Source organism: Symphodus melops (assembly GCF_947650265.1).
Source record: "Symphodus melops genome assembly, chromosome: 3".
NCBI classification, from domain to species: Eukaryota; Metazoa; Chordata; class Actinopteri; order Labriformes; family Labridae; genus Symphodus; species Symphodus melops.
The window spans coordinates 25,757,388-25,777,347 of record NC_136693.1 but is presented as its reverse complement, the minus strand read 5'-3'; the positions used below and the strand labels follow the sequence as shown (position 1 = coordinate 25,777,347).

Below are 19,960 nucleotides of genomic sequence, written 5' to 3'. Positions count from 1 at the left end.
CATCATTACAGCTGAAGGTGCAACTGTATTTGGCTGCTGATAGGCTGATAATGCTTCTCATTTGTATCACTAAAGCCTGACTGGTGGGCTGATTACAGCAGCATTAACCATTATCCAAGTAGCCATATGTGAAAAGTGCTACAACACTTTAACAGCCACGCTGCAGCACGTGGAACGAGTCAATGGACTCTCATAAAAACCGTTCAATAGTCATTAGTTTGCTATCGATCGGGTTGATGACCTAAACAGAAGGCGACAGAAGGCAGACTAAAGCAATGAAATGTGCTGATTCATTTAGAGCGTGCTCAGCTTTCTAAGATGTTATTCTTCATATATGTTTTATACATTCATCCTGTAAAGAACCTTAACAGTGATCCCAAACGTGTTTCATCAGAGTCTGACACCTTCGCTCTACTTTTCTCTCTCTGCCTCTGCAGGGGGAGCCGCTTCAACCCAGTCCTGGACATGCTGGCCTCGTTCAAGAAAGGCAACATCGGCGGCGTCAAAGTTCACGTCGACAGACTGCAGGTGTCTTGGATTCAAGTTATCTTTTTCTTCCCTGTTTTGATTTTTATTTTATTTTTTGACTTGATAATTTTGTCCTAAATTCAAGTAGACGCTTGATAATTCAGAAAAACAAAACTGTTTTTATTATTTTATCAACTCCTAACGTCCTTTTATCTTAATTCAACAAATAGCCAGAAGTTAAAACATCATGGCTTCAACTGCAGTTGATTCTGAATATAAACAAAAACAATTGAAGAATCAGCACTGGCACACGGTAAAATGATTTAAACGTTCTCTTTATAATCCTTTTCACTTTTTCTTGTTGCATTGATGATAGTTTCAGGGATGTGATGCGGTGAGTCGAGCATTGTGTTCACTATAGCAGTTCTTCAGCAGAAGAGGCCTGTGCTGGGGATCTAAAGATCGAAGACTGTTCACTTTATCAGCTTACACAGCCTTCAACATTTCCTTTTTACACAAGTTAAACTGGTGACATGTTGAACTGCCATTCATTCACATACGGCACGTTGTTTGTTATTCTAAAGGTGATAGAGTCTTTAGAGTGAGAGAGAAACAGACTTTCATTTCTGCTCATGGCTCTATCATATGTTTTATAAATGTTCTTTTTTTACATCTCCTGTAGTCTGTTCTCAGACTGGCACAAAGAGTGCTGTCTGATCCATCTCACATCCTCCACTCTGGGTACAAACTTCTACCTGCTGGCAGACGATACAGGCTCCCCCGATGAACCGCTTCAAAAATGTCTTTTTCCCACATCGATAAGAATTCTTAATAATGTTTCGTAAGGCTGCAGGTTGTGCAATAGCGTCATGGTGTCCCTGTATGCTTTGTATATGTTCTTATCTTTGTTACTTTATCTCTCATGTTGTGTTTTTGCAGATTCTTGTGCAGTTTATGTTGTGCTGTTCTGTATTGGTATGTGCCTTTTTGTTTACGTGTGGATGTTTTTGTTATGTTCTTTTATTAATTGATTGAGGAGAAGCAGCTGAATGATTGGCACTGAGTCAGTTATAGTTTCTACACTTTGGATTGTTTTCCTTTTTTCAAGGTCTGCTGTTGGCTCTACACATGCCAACCAGCTCTCTTTAGTTGTCTCAGATACATCTAAACCGTCTATATGTAAATCATGCTTTTAAGTTGTTGAAAGAGATCTTGGGGGGTGGAGGGAGGAAAGTTTTTCAGCCCTTATTCTAAAGTCCCTCCTTGTTTCTATAGCTGCACTGGTGTTGTTCTGTGTTTTGACCATGGTCTGCCAGATTCGGTCTGGGTGAGGTACGTGTTCAGAACTGCATTGAGCCCTCTAATATAACTTTCAGCCTGATGAGAAGACTGAAGTGAAACTTATTATACAGTCAATGGCTTCATACATTGGTTAATCCATTTGTATTGAGGGATGAAACTGTATACGAGCATGAGGCTGTGAATGAAATGAGCAGAGCAACTGATATGGACGCTGTGAAGCTGTTTAGTTCAACCGTACTCCTCAAGGAGACATACAGGGTTTCAGTCTGCTTAGTAGATACTGTAGATTAAAAAAAGATTAAGTATGAATCCCATTTTCAAACAAAGCACCACTGAATATAAAAATAAAAATGTCTTATTTGCAGCATTTTGCATCTCTGACAGTTTTTGACAGTACGCTACAGCTCAGTTCAGTGGAAGAGCCATGACAAGATAAAAACAGAAAAACCTGAACAGTCCCACACTGGGGAAAGTTCCTTTGTTACTGCAGCGCCAGAAACAAAAAAACAACAACAACAACAAAAAAACAATAATCTTGTACTCAAGTTAAAGACAAAATAAAAACAAGACGTGCTATAATGTGCTTAAGACACACTTCCACCTCATTGACTGTTCCAATATGGCAACCACCATCGTTGGGCTTCAAGATTGAAAACCAATAGATAATGTGACTAAGACTCTGTCCATGTTCTATAAAGTCTTTGTTAAAAGGTGATAGTAAGTTTTTAATGTGCTTGATGTCATTGCTCCCCAAGGGTAAAAAGACAAATTGCCCTTCTTCTCAATGAAAGAACCATAATATGAAATGTTAAAAATACTGCATCATTAACTAACTCCTACATTTTAAATAAACCATAAACATTTGCTAAATAGTTAAATAATTATTTTATATCAATACAGTTTGCTTAAAGTCTCAGGATTATTAAAACATTCAGTCCTTTCTGTAGCAAAAAGCAGGAAAAACAATCCAGGCTAAAACGAGAAGTGTTTTGACGATGGTAACTTTAACCAACTGCTTTGTCAAACTCATGACAGGTCTTGGAAGCCGAACTTTTCTCCCAGTGTGTCTGTGGTTTTCACAAGAGACTTCTTCATATAGACCTTTTTTTTTTTTTCTCCTTTAAAGTTCTTCCTTCTCTTCGCCTATTTGCTATTCACCTCACAGCTAACTCCTCCAGCTTTGAAACACTTCTCCTCTTCATCATCTCATTGTTATGGGGAGCAGGAGCGTTCCTCTCCTACGCCTCGTATTTTTGTTTTGGAGCTGACTTCAGTTGGAATGGCTAATATCACATTTAGACCACAGGAGCAAGTGGTATTGAACTGCGCTCTTTCCTCCTACGCTGCTATCCTTTAAACAGACTCAAACTTTTACTTTCACCCTGTCAGACACTCGCTTGTTACTGCTCCTGTACACATTTTGTGAAATTTAAAGCAGTGAACCCGGTTTTTCCATGTGTTATTTGTTATGAGCTGCACTATCTAATACTAATGGTTGTTTTGTACTCTGAGTCATCCTGAAAAACCTCCTCTCGGGGATTTATTCAACTCTGCTTCCTCATCTTTTCTGTGCTCCTGAGTGTTACTTTTAGGGGATGACTTCTCTCTAACCTATTTTGCACATATCTATAAGCCAACGACTGTGAATTCTCTTGTGTATTGCAGTGTACTTAAAAAAGACTATCACTCTGCAAATGCCATAATGTTTATTTTTTTGTGTGTGGCCCTGTTAGACTCTGATATCTGGAGCCGTGGTGGAGCAGCTGGACTTCCTGCGTGTCAATGAAGCCGAGTAAGGCAGCTTCTTTGGTTGTTTTGACTGCTGGCAGGACATAAGAAAAAGATCAAGATGAATTTCTGTGATGCAGTAGACAACTTGATGTGAAATTCATACAATCTGATGACTAGTTTTCATGAATGTTGAACTGCAGCTTACTGATGTGGGGCTTGATTTACATTGTCAATGTTTTCAAATAAATTAGTCTCAGGCACAATACAATAAGTCCAGCATAGTTTACTTTGTAGTCATGTTACAGAACCAGCATCACAATCCTTGAGTATATGTAATATGTCTTATCCATGTGTGCATGTGTAAAGGATACCAGAGTTTAAAAGCTTCGAGGAGCTGGAGCTGCCAAAGCACTCCAAGGTGAAGAGACAGACGAGTACACCCAATGCCTCGGACCTGGAACAGCAGCCGGAGATCAGCGTGGAGGAGTGGCTGCACAAGCCGACCCCCGAAATAATCCAGAAGTTCCATGTGAGTTGATCACCTCATAGGGAGGGACAGTTAATGAATACATTACAAATCTTTTCTCTGCAGTAGAAAGAAATCTTTGATAAACCAAATGTATACCACTGGAGAACAATAATAACAACGATCAAAGACTTCCCTGGTGCCTGTACTATGAAGCGAGTTGAACATACCCAGGGTATCTTTGGGTTTTCTGGTTTCACTAAGCCGAACATAAAAGATGAAATACAGTCACATGAAGCTGGTTATCAACCTGATAGGTGAACCCTTAAGTTTCAAAGAGGCCGTTCACATAACAGGGCGGAGTTTGCTTCATTTAACTCCTAACAAACATAACTGCGTTTGCTGTCAGCAGATCGTCATATCTAACAAACTCTGAACAAACTACTGTATATTAAAAATATAAAGTCACTGAAGACAAACAGGCTCCTGAAAATTAAAGTTTCACAGCTGCAGCAACAAATGCAGTAAGGACAACTGGCAGATAAAAACAGAGGTTTATTATATGTTTTCCCAATCATTAGTTCACCTTAAAACTCACTATATTTGCTACTGTTTGTTTCCCTTTACTGGATGACTCTTTCATGTGGCATGTATAACAGTTTGAGAAGTGCTATTTCAGCCGTAACTCTGACAATCCCAAACAAAGTGACACAGACGATAAACATTCATATGAAAATATCAGTCAAAGCCATGAGGCGCTATTTGTTGTTTTACATCTTAAAAGCACAACTCAAAGGCTTTTTCAGTCTCTATTAAAGGATATCAGTAAAAAAAAATCATTCAGTTTATTGACTGTAATGTAAATCATGCGGGACACATGAAGGGTCCCTCGCCCCTCTCAATCAGCTCCGTGACCTCCACGATCAAAAGATGTGATTGGTCAGTGGGCGGAGATTTTCACATGTTGATCTCTTATCTCCAACATGACCTTCACCTAACCGGGTGTGAAATATAATGTCACCGTGGTAACATTATACCAAGGTAAAAAGTGAAGGAACTTGCTTTGTAGTACAGGCCGCTGGTCTTAATCATGGCCAATCAGCCACAAACACACAGGATAGAGTCAGAAAATGGGGAAGAGAGAGAATGGGGAATGACATGCAGGACAGGGGCCACAGGCTGGACTCAAACCCTCTGAGCATCATAACCTCTGGACATAGGGCATTAAATGCAGTTTGTATGTTGTTTACTCACGTATGGCAGACAAAGAGATATGTACTGTATGATCTTATCAGCAGAATAGAAATTAAGCTTTTTTTTCAGCATTTCTACATTTACTAATGTATTGATTACTGGTCATTGTTGCAGCCTCTCACAAAGGTGGAAGGTTTGAGCATCGTTTTCTATTTGTTGCAAAAGTCAATAGTTTTGTACTTCTAATCAGTTCCTTTACTTAGACATGCAGAAGTGTTAGGTAAGCACCACGTATGAAATCACAGTGACCCGGGTTAGGTCCGGGACAGAGTCCCTTCAGGCTAATAATGTCATTATAATATATTGAAATAAATACATAATTTTAGTGGATAAGCTAGTGTTGAATCACTGTGTTAGTCAGAGTCACAGGTTAACCAAAGCGTCTTGTAAATCAGTATGTATAAGAGGTGACACACGACTGCAACCACCATCAGGTTAAGAGAGGCAGTTAACAGTGACAAGGACTGAATCATGAATTCTCAATTTTACTCTGTGAAGTAAAAAATGTCCCTGCAGTCAAACATGCAGCGTTTCTCCCAAAAGAACAGAATAACTTAAAACTTCAGTTGCTTTAATTCATATTTTATATAATATTTAATAACTATTACATTTTTAATGGTAAAGTTGAGCATAGAAGTCTAGAAGTGAATATGAAGAAGATTCATTTTTTACGACTCACAAATCCACTTCAACGAGTCCTCGTGCTTTTTCTTTGGAGAGTTTTAGAGGATTTGTCTTCATGTTCTGGTTATTCGATTGATTAACTTTATCCTCTCTTTGCTCCCTTCACTGAAAAACTAAAGTCTCATCAGGATTCACCTGATCATCAGGCTCCTGTATCAATGACATCTATCACACTTTTCTAACGCAATACTTGAACCGAGGATTTTAAAGAGACGTCTGGTCATTTGCTTATCTGACTCTGACCTAGCACATTCACCGCCCAGATTTATGAGAAGAGGATTATCAAGTCATCTAGCTTTCTGTACCTTTGCTTCGGACACACTTTCTCTCTTTGACTCTTTGTTCTGTCATTTAATTTGTTTTCAAAGTATTTTTAATCATGGCAGGTACAATATCAAAGATACCACAAAGGAAGAAATCATAATGGATGTACTTCAGTCATCTCATCACATACTTAAAGAGGCTCTTTTTCCTCCATTTTTTTTCACCTTAGGGTGTGTGTCAAATTTAAATGAGATGATATTGTTATGACGTTGCAGAAAAATCCTTTAACTGTATAATTACAGCTTCTTTGTGTTGACTGTATGTGAATAAAAGTGCACAAGGTAATAACAGTATATGTGTCTGTGTCTGCATGCTAACAGGATTCTGACTGCCTGGCCAGTCAGGCTCAGCTTGCAAGCATCCTCCTCAGGAGAGAAGGTCCCGACTTTCTCGCCAAAGATGGTAAGCACACAGTATGAGTTAGTGAGAATCTTAAAGAGCTAGTCATTTGTTATACTGAAACAGAACTATTTTTTTCCAACAACTATTTCAATTCAATTTACAAACAGTAAAACAGTTATAAGACATGTACTATGACACAACCAAAAAGACTAAAGTCAACCACTACAAAAAAAAAAGCAAACCAAAACAGACAAGGTTTCAAGGTTTTGTTAATCTGCCAGAATCTATTACATTTAAATCTATCCTCAGTCTGAGTGGGACTGTCCAGTGCCTGTACTCAAGGGCTTCTAGTTAAGGTAAGAGAATCCAACAAAACAAGATTCTCTGCAGGGAGATAGTTGATGAGTGGTTTCCAAGTGATCAAGAATAACTGTTCAGCCCTGCACTATAGTCCTCTCGTGTGAAAGCACAGAAATTATCTCTTTGTAACAGGGGGAGGTTAGTCTTTGAGCCACCTCAACAGTATACATTTTCTTGTCAAATGTAATAGTTTATCCAGCAATTTGAATTTAAGAGAGGAAAATGACACACACCAGATGGCAGGCCAAGTGAGTGAGTCATTGGTTACTTTTGCTGAAACATGTCTTTAGGAAGCTGTTGTATACCAATTCTTTTGAATTATGGTTAATACTTTATTTATTTTTATTTACAGTGATTTTTTAATAAACTTGGGCTATGTCTTTAAGATGTTTTTAATGTCTGGCTACAGAGAACCTGATGGATGAACTGGAGAGAATCTACAGGAGAGCTGGCATCAGAAAGCTTTGGTCTGATATTCACACAAACATACACAAATACTTTCAGCTTAACACCGTTTTTCACAATTTAGAGCTACATTTAGACCAAGTCAGATTCTTATTTCACCCACAATATAGAGAGGCTGATCGCTGTGTCCAAATCTAAAAAAACACAAATTACAAGATGTGTTTAGGACCAGTGAAGGCGTCCAGATTTAGTTCATTTAGTCTGATTCATTGTTGCTCTATTCAATCATTTGATTCAGTACAAGGGTTAGGATTCAAGGATATACTGTCGTTGCTCTGTTGACGACTCATTTTGTCAACACTCTTAGTGCTCTCTGAATCTTTTTCCCATGATGACAATTAAAAATGACTTTTATTTAATTTGATCGGACTGCAGGCTGGCAGTGCGGCATGCTGCTGCTATAATCAAGAAGTTTGCCAGCTGTATAGCTCCTCACATAACCACAATACTGGTGCATGGGAAACAGGTAATGTTCAGGCAGAGATGAGGAGAATCTGCATGTTTATTCCATGTGGCTGGCTAAATTTAATGCTGTGTGAGGTTCCTTTGTGATTCCTTAAAACTATGTCAACAAGGATTGTTAAAGTCAAAAAGAAGAACTCATATATATCTTGAGATTGGATTTTTCCACTCAAAAAGTCAACATTTCTGCTCTTTCTTTACCTTATATAATGGAGAAAATTACAATAAACACTTAATCTTAGCATTAAACCTTTTAAAGTTAATACAAACTTTAGAAAACAAAAAGAGTTTATATTACTTATTTAGTTAGTAAAGAAATACACAGAGACCTTTAAAGCAACAGCTTTTTATTTTTGGGATATTTTTTGTATTAAACTTATGCAAGTAGCGAGTTTTTTACCAACAGGTGTTTAAAAATATAATGTTCGAAATTGACATTATCCTGATAAAGGGAGTAATGTCGTCACAGGTTTATTTCATAGCATTGTAGTGAAAAAGCTATTTCAGGCTAGCCCACTAGCACAGGCACAAGAAGAAGGCTAACTCTATCGCAGCCATGAGATTATACAAGCTAGCTAGGTGTTCTAGCTCGCTGACTCAGGAGCTTGTTTTCAGTGTTTGCTTTATATCCATTAACAATTGCAGAGGCTGATCCTGCTAACCGAATTATCACCCACTTCATTAAGGCTGGCTGTGTTACTGCAAATAAAATAGATATTTCTGTTTTATATAATATTACATATCGGATATGGAGAAGTACACATTTGGTGCTCTAGATATGTTTCACCCATGCTTCATAGAGAAGATTGAAATGTTCACTTAGACTGCACTTGCAATAAAAAGTGACTGTTTACAGAGCTTCAAATTAAGTGCAGATGAACATGTAGAATTTGATAGTTTTTTTTTTCTTGCTTAATTGACCCTTTGTTGGCTCTCTGATTGTTCCACTAACCACAAACAAGAAAGCTTCCTCTCATAGCTCTCATTGGGCTAGTTCTGGTTAGGCAAACTTTGACCTGGTCCAAGTCTTGTCAGTGCATTGTAGGGAAATTGTGACCTTAACTTTGTTACCACAACATGCTAAAAAGGTACTTGGGGTGTCTGCAAAAGTGACTCAAAATATCCACATCCTAATCCAAGAGTATTTTTTATCCTTTTCAACTAAAAGAACATGGTTTTTTTTTGTCAATGGTTGTTTGATGGTTAAGAATATCCTACTCCGAGCTACAGTATGACATAGAATAATACTGTTTGCATTATTAAGTTACCTGCACAGCAGTTCATGATCAGTTCTGCTCTGTGACAGTTTGATTGGCAGTCACTTCCAGAGACCGTAAATGAGGCCTCTCTCTTTTTCACGCTGGATCTTTGTGCTATTTAGTGCTATTTGACGCTGCTGTGATTGTCAAATTGTGCACATAACTTTCGACTTTGTGTTAATGGCCTGTTGCCAACAATTATTAGGGGATATTTCAGAAATGTTTACTAGCGGTGTCCTGAGGTAAGTCCGTAGAAGCGAGACGGCCAGCAGCCAGGGTAGAACGTAGCTAGATTTTGAGTTTGCCTCAAACACCCGACTGTATCTCTGTCCTCTTTCACTGAGGACTTGTTTGTTAAAGAATCAAGGTATTTTTAATTGTTTCAAATCAAAAGCAGCCTTGCGACAAGACATTTTTGTCTAACCCAGTAACAGTAACCAAGTAAGGGGGGGGGGGGGGGGGGGGGGGGGGGGGGGGGGGGGGGCTTGACAAAGGGTCAATTGTAATAGTAGACTAAAACTTCAACTACATGTGTCTACAGGCTGCTCAGAGCAACGTGAGACGGAGATCTAAAATGCCAGTTTCTACTGGATTACTCCAGCTCAGGTTTCTCACAGCTATGACTTACTTTATTCTGTTATTAAAATACCACAGGAGGGATCTTGCCAAATTATATAGATAGCAGTCACTGATAGCCTCGTGAGTTGTGCAATTATTGTCACTGCTGGCCAAGGCAGAGGTAACCCAAACAAAAAGTATTGAGCAGAAATTGTCCATAAAGTTATAGCTGATTTCTATTTTTTTCAGGTTTTACATCTGATTGCAGAGAGAAATTGCCAACAATCTCTGTGCTTGAAGAGCCCATGTTTCAATGGTGACAGGGTGCACGCATGAAGACGAGAAGCTGGGAGGGGAGGGGGCAGTTCTTTCTACAGTTTGATATAAAGCTAAGAATCATTGTGAAATCAGTTTTATTGTCTTTAAAGGGAGGTTCCTCATCTCAAAAGCTTGTCCGAGAATAGCTCAGCCATGTTTCTTGCAGCACCTGATATATTTTGGATCTTTGACTGTGAGGCTGCTTAAACTCTATTTTGTTCAAGGTATACTGCCGGCCTTACTCATGAAGAATTCATCAAATACTCTCGTTTTTACAATCTCATGTGAGCTTTTGTTCCCTTCATTATTGGTCAGGATGTTCTCTGATACTTGGTTTGAATTTGAGGATTTTCGGCACAGAGAGATTGAAATTGTGCCATGATAAAGCATATACATAAACAAATAGAAAAACCTGTAGGTTCCATTCCTACTTGCTGCAAAATAGCACTGATACTGAACGCAATTTACTTTCTCATTTACCTAACATGGGCCAGGAAGTGAAGCTTGAAATAGGTTCCTCAACACAGCATCAGTGGACTGACACCACATCGGGCCTTCTAAACATTAAAGCTTTGTGCTTGAGATGTGCCTTCATATTTCTGCAGGTTTAAGCACAGAATAACTACACACACACACGCACACACGGATACAGAGCATCACACGCACACATACATACACACACACAGAAACACACAGATACACACACACAGAAACACAGAGCATCAGAGTTATTCTCAGCATATAATAAGAGGTGGTTATGTTTCAGCTGATTGTGTCGATGACCTCATTAATGAAATTATTCGATTTGTTCTCTGTTCCTGTAACGATGGCTTCAGATCTGTGTGAGTGTGTGTGTGTGTTTGTGTGTTTCCATAGAAACCGTGGCTTTTGGTTACCATGTCAAGATAAACTCAGTGTTTGTGTGCTGCGTTTCCCTCATAGGATTTCTGCATACAGAGGAGGCAGCTTCACGACTACTCTGACTCTCCTGAATAGTGAAAAGAGAAATGAGTGAACATTAAAATGTGTTCTGTGAAGCCTTTAATCTAAGATTTATTTTATTTGTAATGAAATCCCTTTATCAGGACTGGGGTTAAAAGGTTGTTTTTTTTCCTAACATGCAATAGAAACTCAGTTTTAAGTACTTTACTGTAGTAGTTTGGGGTTCTTTTATTTCTAAAAATGAATTTCATTTCATTTTGATATTGGATTATTTTGGTATAATGGGGCACAAAATTGCTATTATGAGCAATTTCGTGAGACATTTTGCTCTTATCATGATGGGAAACATACTTTGCAATGAAGGAGATCCTTAACGTATGGAACAAATGTAATTCACATTTGAAAAAGGATTTATTTAAAAACTATAAACCTCATCTAAATTACCCTTCTTCCAGTCTAAATAAATCTCCAGCCTGAACAGCCATACATTAATTTTCAATAAATTCTGATATTTAAAAAAAAAACAAAAAAAAAAACATAGCTTATCCTCTGTAATAGAGTTTTTTAAACACCTTGAGATACTGACTTAACACAGTTTTGGACTGCTGGAACAATGTGCACGGGCAATGAAACAACTACAAGTTAAACATCACATGCAATAACATCTATCTGAAGCTGCAGTTAATTTGAGGACTTTTCAAGACTTTTAGTAAACATGAACAAAACATGCAGATTGTTGAATTCGTAGCTCTTAGTTGTACATCATCATGTAAAGACTGTTCTTGTGTCTTTTCGCCCACTAGGTCTGTTGTCCGTCTTGCTGCCAGTCTGTTAACTAAGCTAGTGGACAGCCTTGCACCCAGTATTACTAGTGTTTTAGTGCATGGCAAGCAGGTAAGTGAACACCCAGTCTGCAGCACCAGTCTGCAGCACTGTTCTCTCTGTTCCTTCTGCAAATTGGTTTGGGGCTACATTTAGACATTTAGACATTTTACATAGGAACAATGATTTTAATGTTCACTGATTCAAAAAAAGGAGAAAAAAAGGCCCCTCTTGCGGTCATCCTATGGGATTAACTAATGCTAGCTGCATGCTCATATTCCTCAACACAGTTCACCTCCACCATGTGTGTACACAAGCTGTAGTTGTGGAGAAGGCTGAAATTGTGAGAGAATCCTAATATGCATTGTGTCCACATGTGGAGACAAACCTTATGTGGTGATTGGCATAATACAACCTGTGGATTCCTGAGATGGTGCTCCCTCACACTGTAGGGGTGTCGGTGCATCATTTCCTGTCAAGTGTTACTCAGAGATTAGCCTCCTCTTGAGAGAGTCACTTATCTCGCCTCATTTTTTTACCCCTCTGAACAGTTTTAGGCATTTCATTATGCTCAAGTAGCTCAAGGTGTGAATCTGCATATAGATTGCTCACCGGAGGGAATACTGCTCTGCACATGATTGGAAAAGCTGATTTCAGATTTCAAACGGCTGTGCTCCTCCGCTTACAAAAACACCGCTTCAGATTATAAGTCAGCACTAAAATTCAACAATGCATTCTGGTTGAATACAAAGTTTCCGAACATTTCCAGCTCCTGCCGGCTCATTGCTCCCTTCGACTCAGTTCAGATGTAAAGATGAACGGTACTTCAAAGTCTTCAAAGTGCTGGGTTGCATCAGCTGAAGGCGAGGAAAAAGAGCCCGCACGCGAATCAGAAAGATTGTTGAGGTGTAATTTTTATGAGATGACTTTCAGAAGACAGAAAATACTGAAGAGTAGTCTTGGGATCTGGAATTCTTCCCCACACACTTTCATGTGACCCTGAGAGAGGAGGCCAATTTCAGAGTGATGGAACAAAGATACTTGAAGGAAATGCACCTTGGTGGAGGTGGCATATGCACATTTCTACTCACGTGCGTCTTTATACGCTCACAGACATTTAAACACACTATACACTGCAAGTCTTCTTCACTGCACAGACTCTTTTAACTCTATGTCGGTTTGGTGTTTGCTCTTTTCCCCTATGTGTCTGCAAATGCCTGTAAAACCCAGGTGACCCTTGGTTTATTTGGGCAAGAAGAGGAGGTGATCTCGAACCCGCTGTCACCAGGAGTGATCCAGGGCATCATATACAGCAAGTGCTCACCTCACGGCGGGGAGCGGGAAGCCGTTCTGCAACAGGAGCTGGTCATCCACATTGGATGGATCATCTCTAACAACCCAGAACTGTTCAGCGGCATGCTCAAAATTAGAGTCGGGTAAGAAAGGTCCTTCTTTGGGAACTTTTTCAAAGTCTAAAGAAAGGTTTGAAGATTTAGTTAAACAAGAAGGTCTCATGGAGTATGTAGTCTTTTCTTTCCACCTGAGGCACTGCCTCATCCAGGGGGGGTGGGGGGGGCAATAAAAAAGGGCACCAACTACTTTTCCAGCATTTATAGTGCAGCCTGGAGTCCTTCAATAGCATTTTCTCCACTGAAGGAGCACACCATAGGACACGTGCCATCTAGAGGGCACTAAATCATGCTTTGTCCACTGGACTCTGGAGGGCACATTCATACTTTTTGTCCCCTGGAAGAAACACCGGAGGGCACGTTGCCACCTTTTGTCCACTAAGAGGGCACCCTGGAGGACACTTTCGCTGTGTCACCCTCCCTCTAAAACATTGGGTGACATTAGGTCCACAAGTGCCCTAATGTGTTCAGACCACTCACCAGAATACCATGCATGCTGCAGTCTGCCCTCTGTTTATTTTCTTATGATTAGGAACTCCTGCTGTGTGTATGTGTGTTCATACCAATGACACCTCATATTTTCGGTCATTTGAGCATGTACACTTCAGTTATTTATTTTGGTACCAAATAGTGTTTTAAATGTAAATATGGGAACAAAACTGAAAAAATAAGTCACTTTGTTGTGCATTTGGCAAATGCACAACAAAGTGATTGCACACAGCCAGCTAGAGAATCATACATGTTACTGCCATTGCTTGTGGTCCATTGCTTGTTGTTGTTATTAAATCAAGTCAACCATTAGTCTAAATGATTTTAACCACTGTGGTGTCATCAATTGTTTTGTTGGCTGCCTTTTCTGCAGTCAACTATATTAGCACAGACTAAAAAAAACCCTTCTAATTGGTGGACACAGAAGGCCTTAATAATTGTCCCATGAAGAAATCTCCAAAGCCATCAACAACACAATCATAGTAAAGACTTGACATAGAGATTCTGGTGGAATATTTATGATTACCTTTTTTTTTATAACAATCAGTTAAAAGGTTCGTTTAAAGTTGGACATTTTATAGTAATTAATGGCCTTTGGGCTTTTTTTGTAGTTGGCATCAAGAGACCACTTCAGGAACTGCAGCTTTGGTCGCTTGTGAATTGGCTTTATTTCTCTGCTCAGGGGATTGCAGAATCAATTTTTGTTTTTGGCCTCTTTTAAGTGCTGAAATAAAACTTTCAACAGCCCACATTATTCATAGCATCATTCAAATTGTATATTCTAGGCCTCTGCAGAGTCACAAAGTGTCAATACATTAGTTAAGTGAATCGTCCAATTCTAATCTGAGTCTCTACAGCGCTGGATTGTGTTACATTAGCGCTCAGTGTTGTTTATGTAGGAGGTTTTGCCTGTGTCTGCATAAATAGTGTTAATGAGCATCTGAAATGTTTGAATCTTGTCATCATGGAAGTGGGTCCTCAAATACAGCCCATACATCAGGTGTAACACTGATATTAAACAAGCTGACAAACATCCAAAAAGCATATGCAGTTTATTCCTCACATCTGTCCCATAAGAGAATCTATGTTGGGACACATAATGCAAGGTGCATACAAATGTTGAGTGTTCACCTCCCTGTCCGCCTCTTTACCTCTTCCTTGTTAATCCATTACTCATGTTCTTTTTCCAAGCCAATCTAAGAAAATCAAGAGATAAGAGTCATAGTTGTGACTGGATAAATGAACCCTAGATCATCAGAAAACAAACGGCTCTTATCCAGGTGATCTTGCGCACAAGGAGATGTAGTTTTAAAAAAGTTTCAGAATTTTCATATATCAGAGGAAATGTACAGAAGAGGATTAGGGCCACTGACTTTTATAGAATTCTGACTTTAATCTCAGAATTCTGAGATTGAAGTCAGAATCGCCAAAACAAAAGAGAAAACCCAAAAATTCGACAGAAAAAAGAACGTCCTTGTTCAAAGTAAACCATCAGCCCCAATGAGAGCTGTATTCTTTGCTTTGTGAATGAACTGTCTCTGTGGATCTGCAGATGGATTGTCCAGGCCATGAAACATGAGCTGAAGATCCGTGCGGGAGACATGCCACCTCAGGACATCCACCAACTGTCTCCAAGTGACATCAAGCAGCTCCTGCTGGACGTCCTGCAGCCGCAGCACACGGGCAGGTACTCTTCATCATGTGCTTTTAATCCCTTCAGAGTCACACCTCTTCCACGCCTTTATCTCAGTGCATGTATTTAATCTTCTGAGTTTTAATTATTTCTTCCTCTGTAGTGTCTACACTCATATCTTATAATCTGCCCCTGCAGCCATCCAATTTCCCCATGGGAATTAGTTTTATCTCATCTCATCTGATCTATTACACATTGACTCGTAGAGATTTTCCTCGAGCACAGGGGCTGCACAATATATCTGTCCCAAATGTAAAACTTGGTTCACCAGTATCCCCCTTGTTTGGCTCCAGGTCTTGGCTGAACAGGCGTCAGATTGACGGCTCTCTGAACAGGACCCCTCTGGGTTTTTATGATCGTGTGTGGCAGATCCTGGAGAGGACCCCCAATGGGATCTTGGTGGCTGGGAGTCACCTTCCACAGGTACCTGTTGCACATTAATGAAACAAGATAAATCCTCCCAGGCTGCTTAAATGAGACACTAATTCTTTTCTGCTTTACAAAGCTACAGGTAACTGAAGACTAGAGTTTTGAATTGCATACTCCTTAAAGACTCTTTGATATTGTCTTTTAGAGATAACCTTAAAATTCAAAGAACAGTTGGTCTTTCTGTGGATTTGTTTGTACTTTCGACAGTATTTGAAAAAGGGGCACTGGTGGCCTAGTGGTTGACCTGGCTCAGGGTGGTAGTAGCTCAGTCTGTAGGGACTTGGGTTGGGAACTAGAGGGTCACCGGTTCAAGTCCCAATGCGTACCAAGATATGGAAGTTGGTCTGCCAGATCACGAGCACCGCTGAGGTGCGGTAGAGCAAGGCACTGAACCCCCATCGGCTCAGGGGGCGCCTCCAGAGGGGTTGCCTCCACACTCTAACATCTCTCCAATAATGCATGTCCCCAAGTCCTGCTTGCGCATGTGTGTGGTTCAGCCCTGTGTGTGAGAAGCATGTCTCTAAATTAACAGAGTGTGAACCAGAATTTCCCCCTCTGGGATTATGAAATTTAAAAGAATTTATAACCTGCTAGGCCACTGGTGCATTTTTGTCCCCCTCATTAGTCGGCACAAAAATTATAAATTTCTTCTTCATCTTCTTCTAATGCAGATGAACTGATTCAGTTTGGGTTAAACCATGGGATATATTCTAGTGGACCTAAAAAAAATACCAAAATAGAACTTCTGACTAGCTTGAGTTCATTTTCGTAAAGTAGTCCGATTTTAGCAAGAATGACTATTCCCAAGTCTGAAAACTCGTTAAGCAATTGAACAATTGACCCACAATGTCAGGCAAATGTTGTGTCTAAGCTGTAACACTGCCTCCTGTCACTCGCTGGGGCTGTAGCTCCAGTTAATGTGCCTGCTCTTTTGTGTTAACCTGTCAGGTGAAAGCTTGTGGTGCTAGCACTTAGCTACACTTGGCAAAACAATTCGACATACTGTGCAAAGGGCAGGGAGATGAGGATTTGGCTGTCCACACTCTCCTGTTATCATCGTGATGGAGTCAGAGATCAGGAGAACATCATCAAAATATGAATTATATTTTATGTCTGACTCTCTCTCTCTATAGCAACCTACGCTGTCCGACATGACCATGTATGAGATGAACTTTTCTCTGCTGGTGGAGGACACTCTGAAGAACATCGTCTTGCCTGAGTACAGACAAATCATAGTAGAGGTAACATAACTGATGACTTCAATCAAACACAGATTTTGCCAAATATCTAATTTAAAACACGTTTTTACTGCACAGACATTCTGGTCTGTCTTCCTAGCAGTATAGGAAGACAGACCACAGCCTTTTCTCACAGCCTTGTCATTTTTCTCTACTCTGTGAGTAGTTACTGATGGTGGTGTCCATTGTGCTGGAGAGAAACCCGGAGCTGGAGTTCAGCGATAGGGTGGATCTGGATGGTCTGGTGAAGGAGGCCTTTACTGACTTTCAGAAGGAATGTAGCCGCTTTGAAGGCATGGAGAAACAGGTAGAGTTGAGGTTATTAGGATCCACCATCTTCCATTCTTCTTAGGGTCCACAAAAAGCTTAAAGTGTGACTGTGTCATGACATGTTGTAACTACAGAGGGCTGTCCTTTCATCAGAAAACAAACGGCTCTTATCTTTTTTTATCCATCTTGTTTTGACTTTTTTTGAATTTGAATGTGACCTGTAGAAAGCCTCACGCCATTAGACTGCTCCTCACAAAACTAAAGAGACAGCTCAAATGTTCAGTCTGGCAGGTGACAAAAGTATCAGAGATCGAGTCAAACAATTTCGGAACAAAATCAAAGATGAAGTATTTCTTAAACAGAAATCCTAAATCAGTGTTTCCCAAAGAATGACGCTTTAAACCAATACACCTTCTAAGAGTCCTCTTATACTAACTGTGTTCCCATTTAGTACAGATTTATGAAATCCCTGAAGTACGATTAAGTTAAAGCTCCTGTGAGGAGCTTTAGGTTTATGTTAATTGCAGCGACCACTGTGGACAAATCAGTACTTCTTATGCCTTTGCTGATTTCGTCTTGTTTACTAAAGAAATCTCATCACATGTTACATGTATGAATCACTGATAGATTCATAAACTGAAAGCATTTCATTTCGGTCAAACCAACTAAAACTGCTCACAGGAGCTTTAAACAACTTAATGAGTGCTTTGAAAATGTTATTGAATACAATTTCATAGTGTGATTGAACAAGGTCTTTTTGTTGTTCCTCTTGCAGGATGTCATGGAGTCTTTCTACAATACCCCACCGGTGGGGAAGAGAGGCACCTCCAGCTACCTGACCAAGGCTGTGATGATCCAGCTGCTGCAGGGGGATGTGAAACCCTGCAAGGACGACCCATGCTCCGTTAGCTAGATTTACAACACTTTGACCCCTGATCTGAGCCTCCTGCAGCTTCGTCATCACACAGTCCTGAGAGGTCTGCTCTGGAGTATCTATCACATATATCCACCAGATAACCTCTAACCTCTCCAGTCCTCTCTCTGGCGTGAATCTTCCCACTTCTGTTAACCATATTCCTTCTAGACATGAGTAGAAATTGCAAGCTGCAGCAGCAATTTGCATCGAGGTTAAAATAAAGAAATCATATTTATATAAAAACTCACAGCTTCACCACAGCCTTGTTTCTATACACATTATTGTTTTGTCAGTTCAGTGTCCTTTGACTACTAGAACATTTTAGGCATCGTCTATTAAGTAATTCTAAAGCTGTTACGTAGCGTATCAGCTACCATTATTGACTTGTTACATCAAATGCCTCAAGCTAGTTAATGTATGCTCATGACTTGTCTACTGTAGATTAGCATGTGTGCACTTTGTTGCCGGGGAATGTCCTGTACAGTCACCGGTTAGATGTATGCTACTCTCACCAGAGTTAGGCTCAGTTTGGCGTCTTATTTAACTTACAGACCTGAGAGAGTGTCAGTCAGGTCTTTCAGTACGAAAGCGAATCAATCAGCATGTTATTTTTGTCTTTGATTAGAAACAATTAGAAATATTCTGTGTCCTGGCTTTTAGGTATTAAAGAATAATGTCCAACGAATTGACTTCATCGACAACTTCAAGCTAACGACCTTTTAGCTGTCCTGTAATAATGTCATAAGAGAAAGGCGGTTCTTAAATAGGGCTCCTGCTGCAGAAATGCTCCACATCTCAAAAGAAACAGAAGTGATAAAGTCTGCCAGGAAATCACATCTATGATCAATAATTGTATAAATGTTACCAGATGAAATCCAACTGTAGTCACCCTCATTATAACTACCTGTGGGAAACACTGCTAACATGTTATTCTACTAAAAACATGCGTCAAAGTTTGTTGTTTGATGTGTTCTCTGTCTGTGTGCATGCAGTCTGCTGCATGACAGAACTGTTCTTTATAATAACTGTGACTGTTTCTTTGAATGTTATCGCCAACTCAATCATTTTTGAGCGTCCCGTTTCACACAGTATAGGGATCTGCATGACAATGATGTCGTCTCATGGGAAGTCCATTGAATGACGAAATGTTTAGAACATGCTGTTATTGTGAATGTGTGCAACAGAAGAGACTGCTGACATCCTCAGGTTGAAGGGGAAAAAAAACCTCACTGAGTGTGTGCGTGTTGTTTACTGTCGTCTTCAGAGAAATATTTTTAACTCAAGAAATACATTTATCCACTTTGAAACTGTGTCTGTGTCACTTTATTGTCTATCTACCTTTACAAAGTATGAATGAATTACACATGGGGGGAAAGTAGAGATTATAGAACAAAAAGGCAGTGATGTGTTTTTTATGCATCAGATGCTGAATATCCTCAACATTAGACGAAGAAGAAGAAGAAGAGCAGTGCACTTCTCTTTATAGATATCCCATTAACGATGGACTAAACCCCAAAAAATCCCAAACCTTCAATGGTATAAACAAATAACATCCAAAAGTTTATCCAATTCAGATTTTGCATAGTTTTGGTGCATCTTTGATGTGCATCATAGAAATCAAATAAATAGTATTATTTACAGCCTATGATGTGGATCTTTGACCATGGAGTCGTTTTTTAGCCAGCTAATGTATGTTTTTAGTTCCAGCAGATATTTCACCCCCCTTATGTCAGTCAGATGAACGTTATAAAACAGTCTT

General features: G+C 39.6%; 1 protein-coding gene across 4 annotated transcripts in view; it reads left to right on the top strand.

Annotated features, from left to right (window-relative positions):
• phkb (phosphorylase kinase, beta) overlaps positions 1-19,508 on the top strand; it is a 105,298-nt gene extending 85,790 nt beyond the window's left edge. For 2 of the 4 annotated variants that reach the window (XM_079340387.1, XM_079340385.1), the window contains 12 exons: positions 438-528; positions 3,504-3,562; positions 3,868-4,030; positions 6,550-6,631; positions 7,341-7,398; positions 7,772-7,862; positions 12,988-13,193; positions 15,208-15,342; positions 15,642-15,771; positions 16,911-17,018; positions 17,182-17,322; positions 18,061-19,508. In XM_079340387.1, the coding sequence (XP_079196513.1) occupies positions 438-528; positions 3,504-3,562; positions 3,868-4,030; positions 6,550-6,631; positions 7,341-7,398; positions 7,772-7,862; positions 12,988-13,193; positions 15,208-15,342; positions 15,642-15,771; positions 16,911-17,018; positions 17,182-17,322; positions 18,061-18,198 (1,402 nt within the window). In that variant the 3' untranslated portion in view covers positions 18,199-19,508. Of the gene's footprint in view, positions 1-437; positions 529-3,503; positions 3,563-3,867; positions 4,031-6,549; positions 6,632-7,340; positions 7,399-7,771; positions 7,863-11,738; positions 11,830-12,987; positions 13,194-15,207; positions 15,343-15,641; positions 15,772-16,910; positions 17,019-17,181; positions 17,323-18,060 lie in introns of all 4 variants that reach the window. The other 2 variants (XM_079340386.1, XM_079340384.1) reach the window with 1 other exon arrangement.
• Positions 19,509-19,960: the final 452 nt, after the last annotated feature.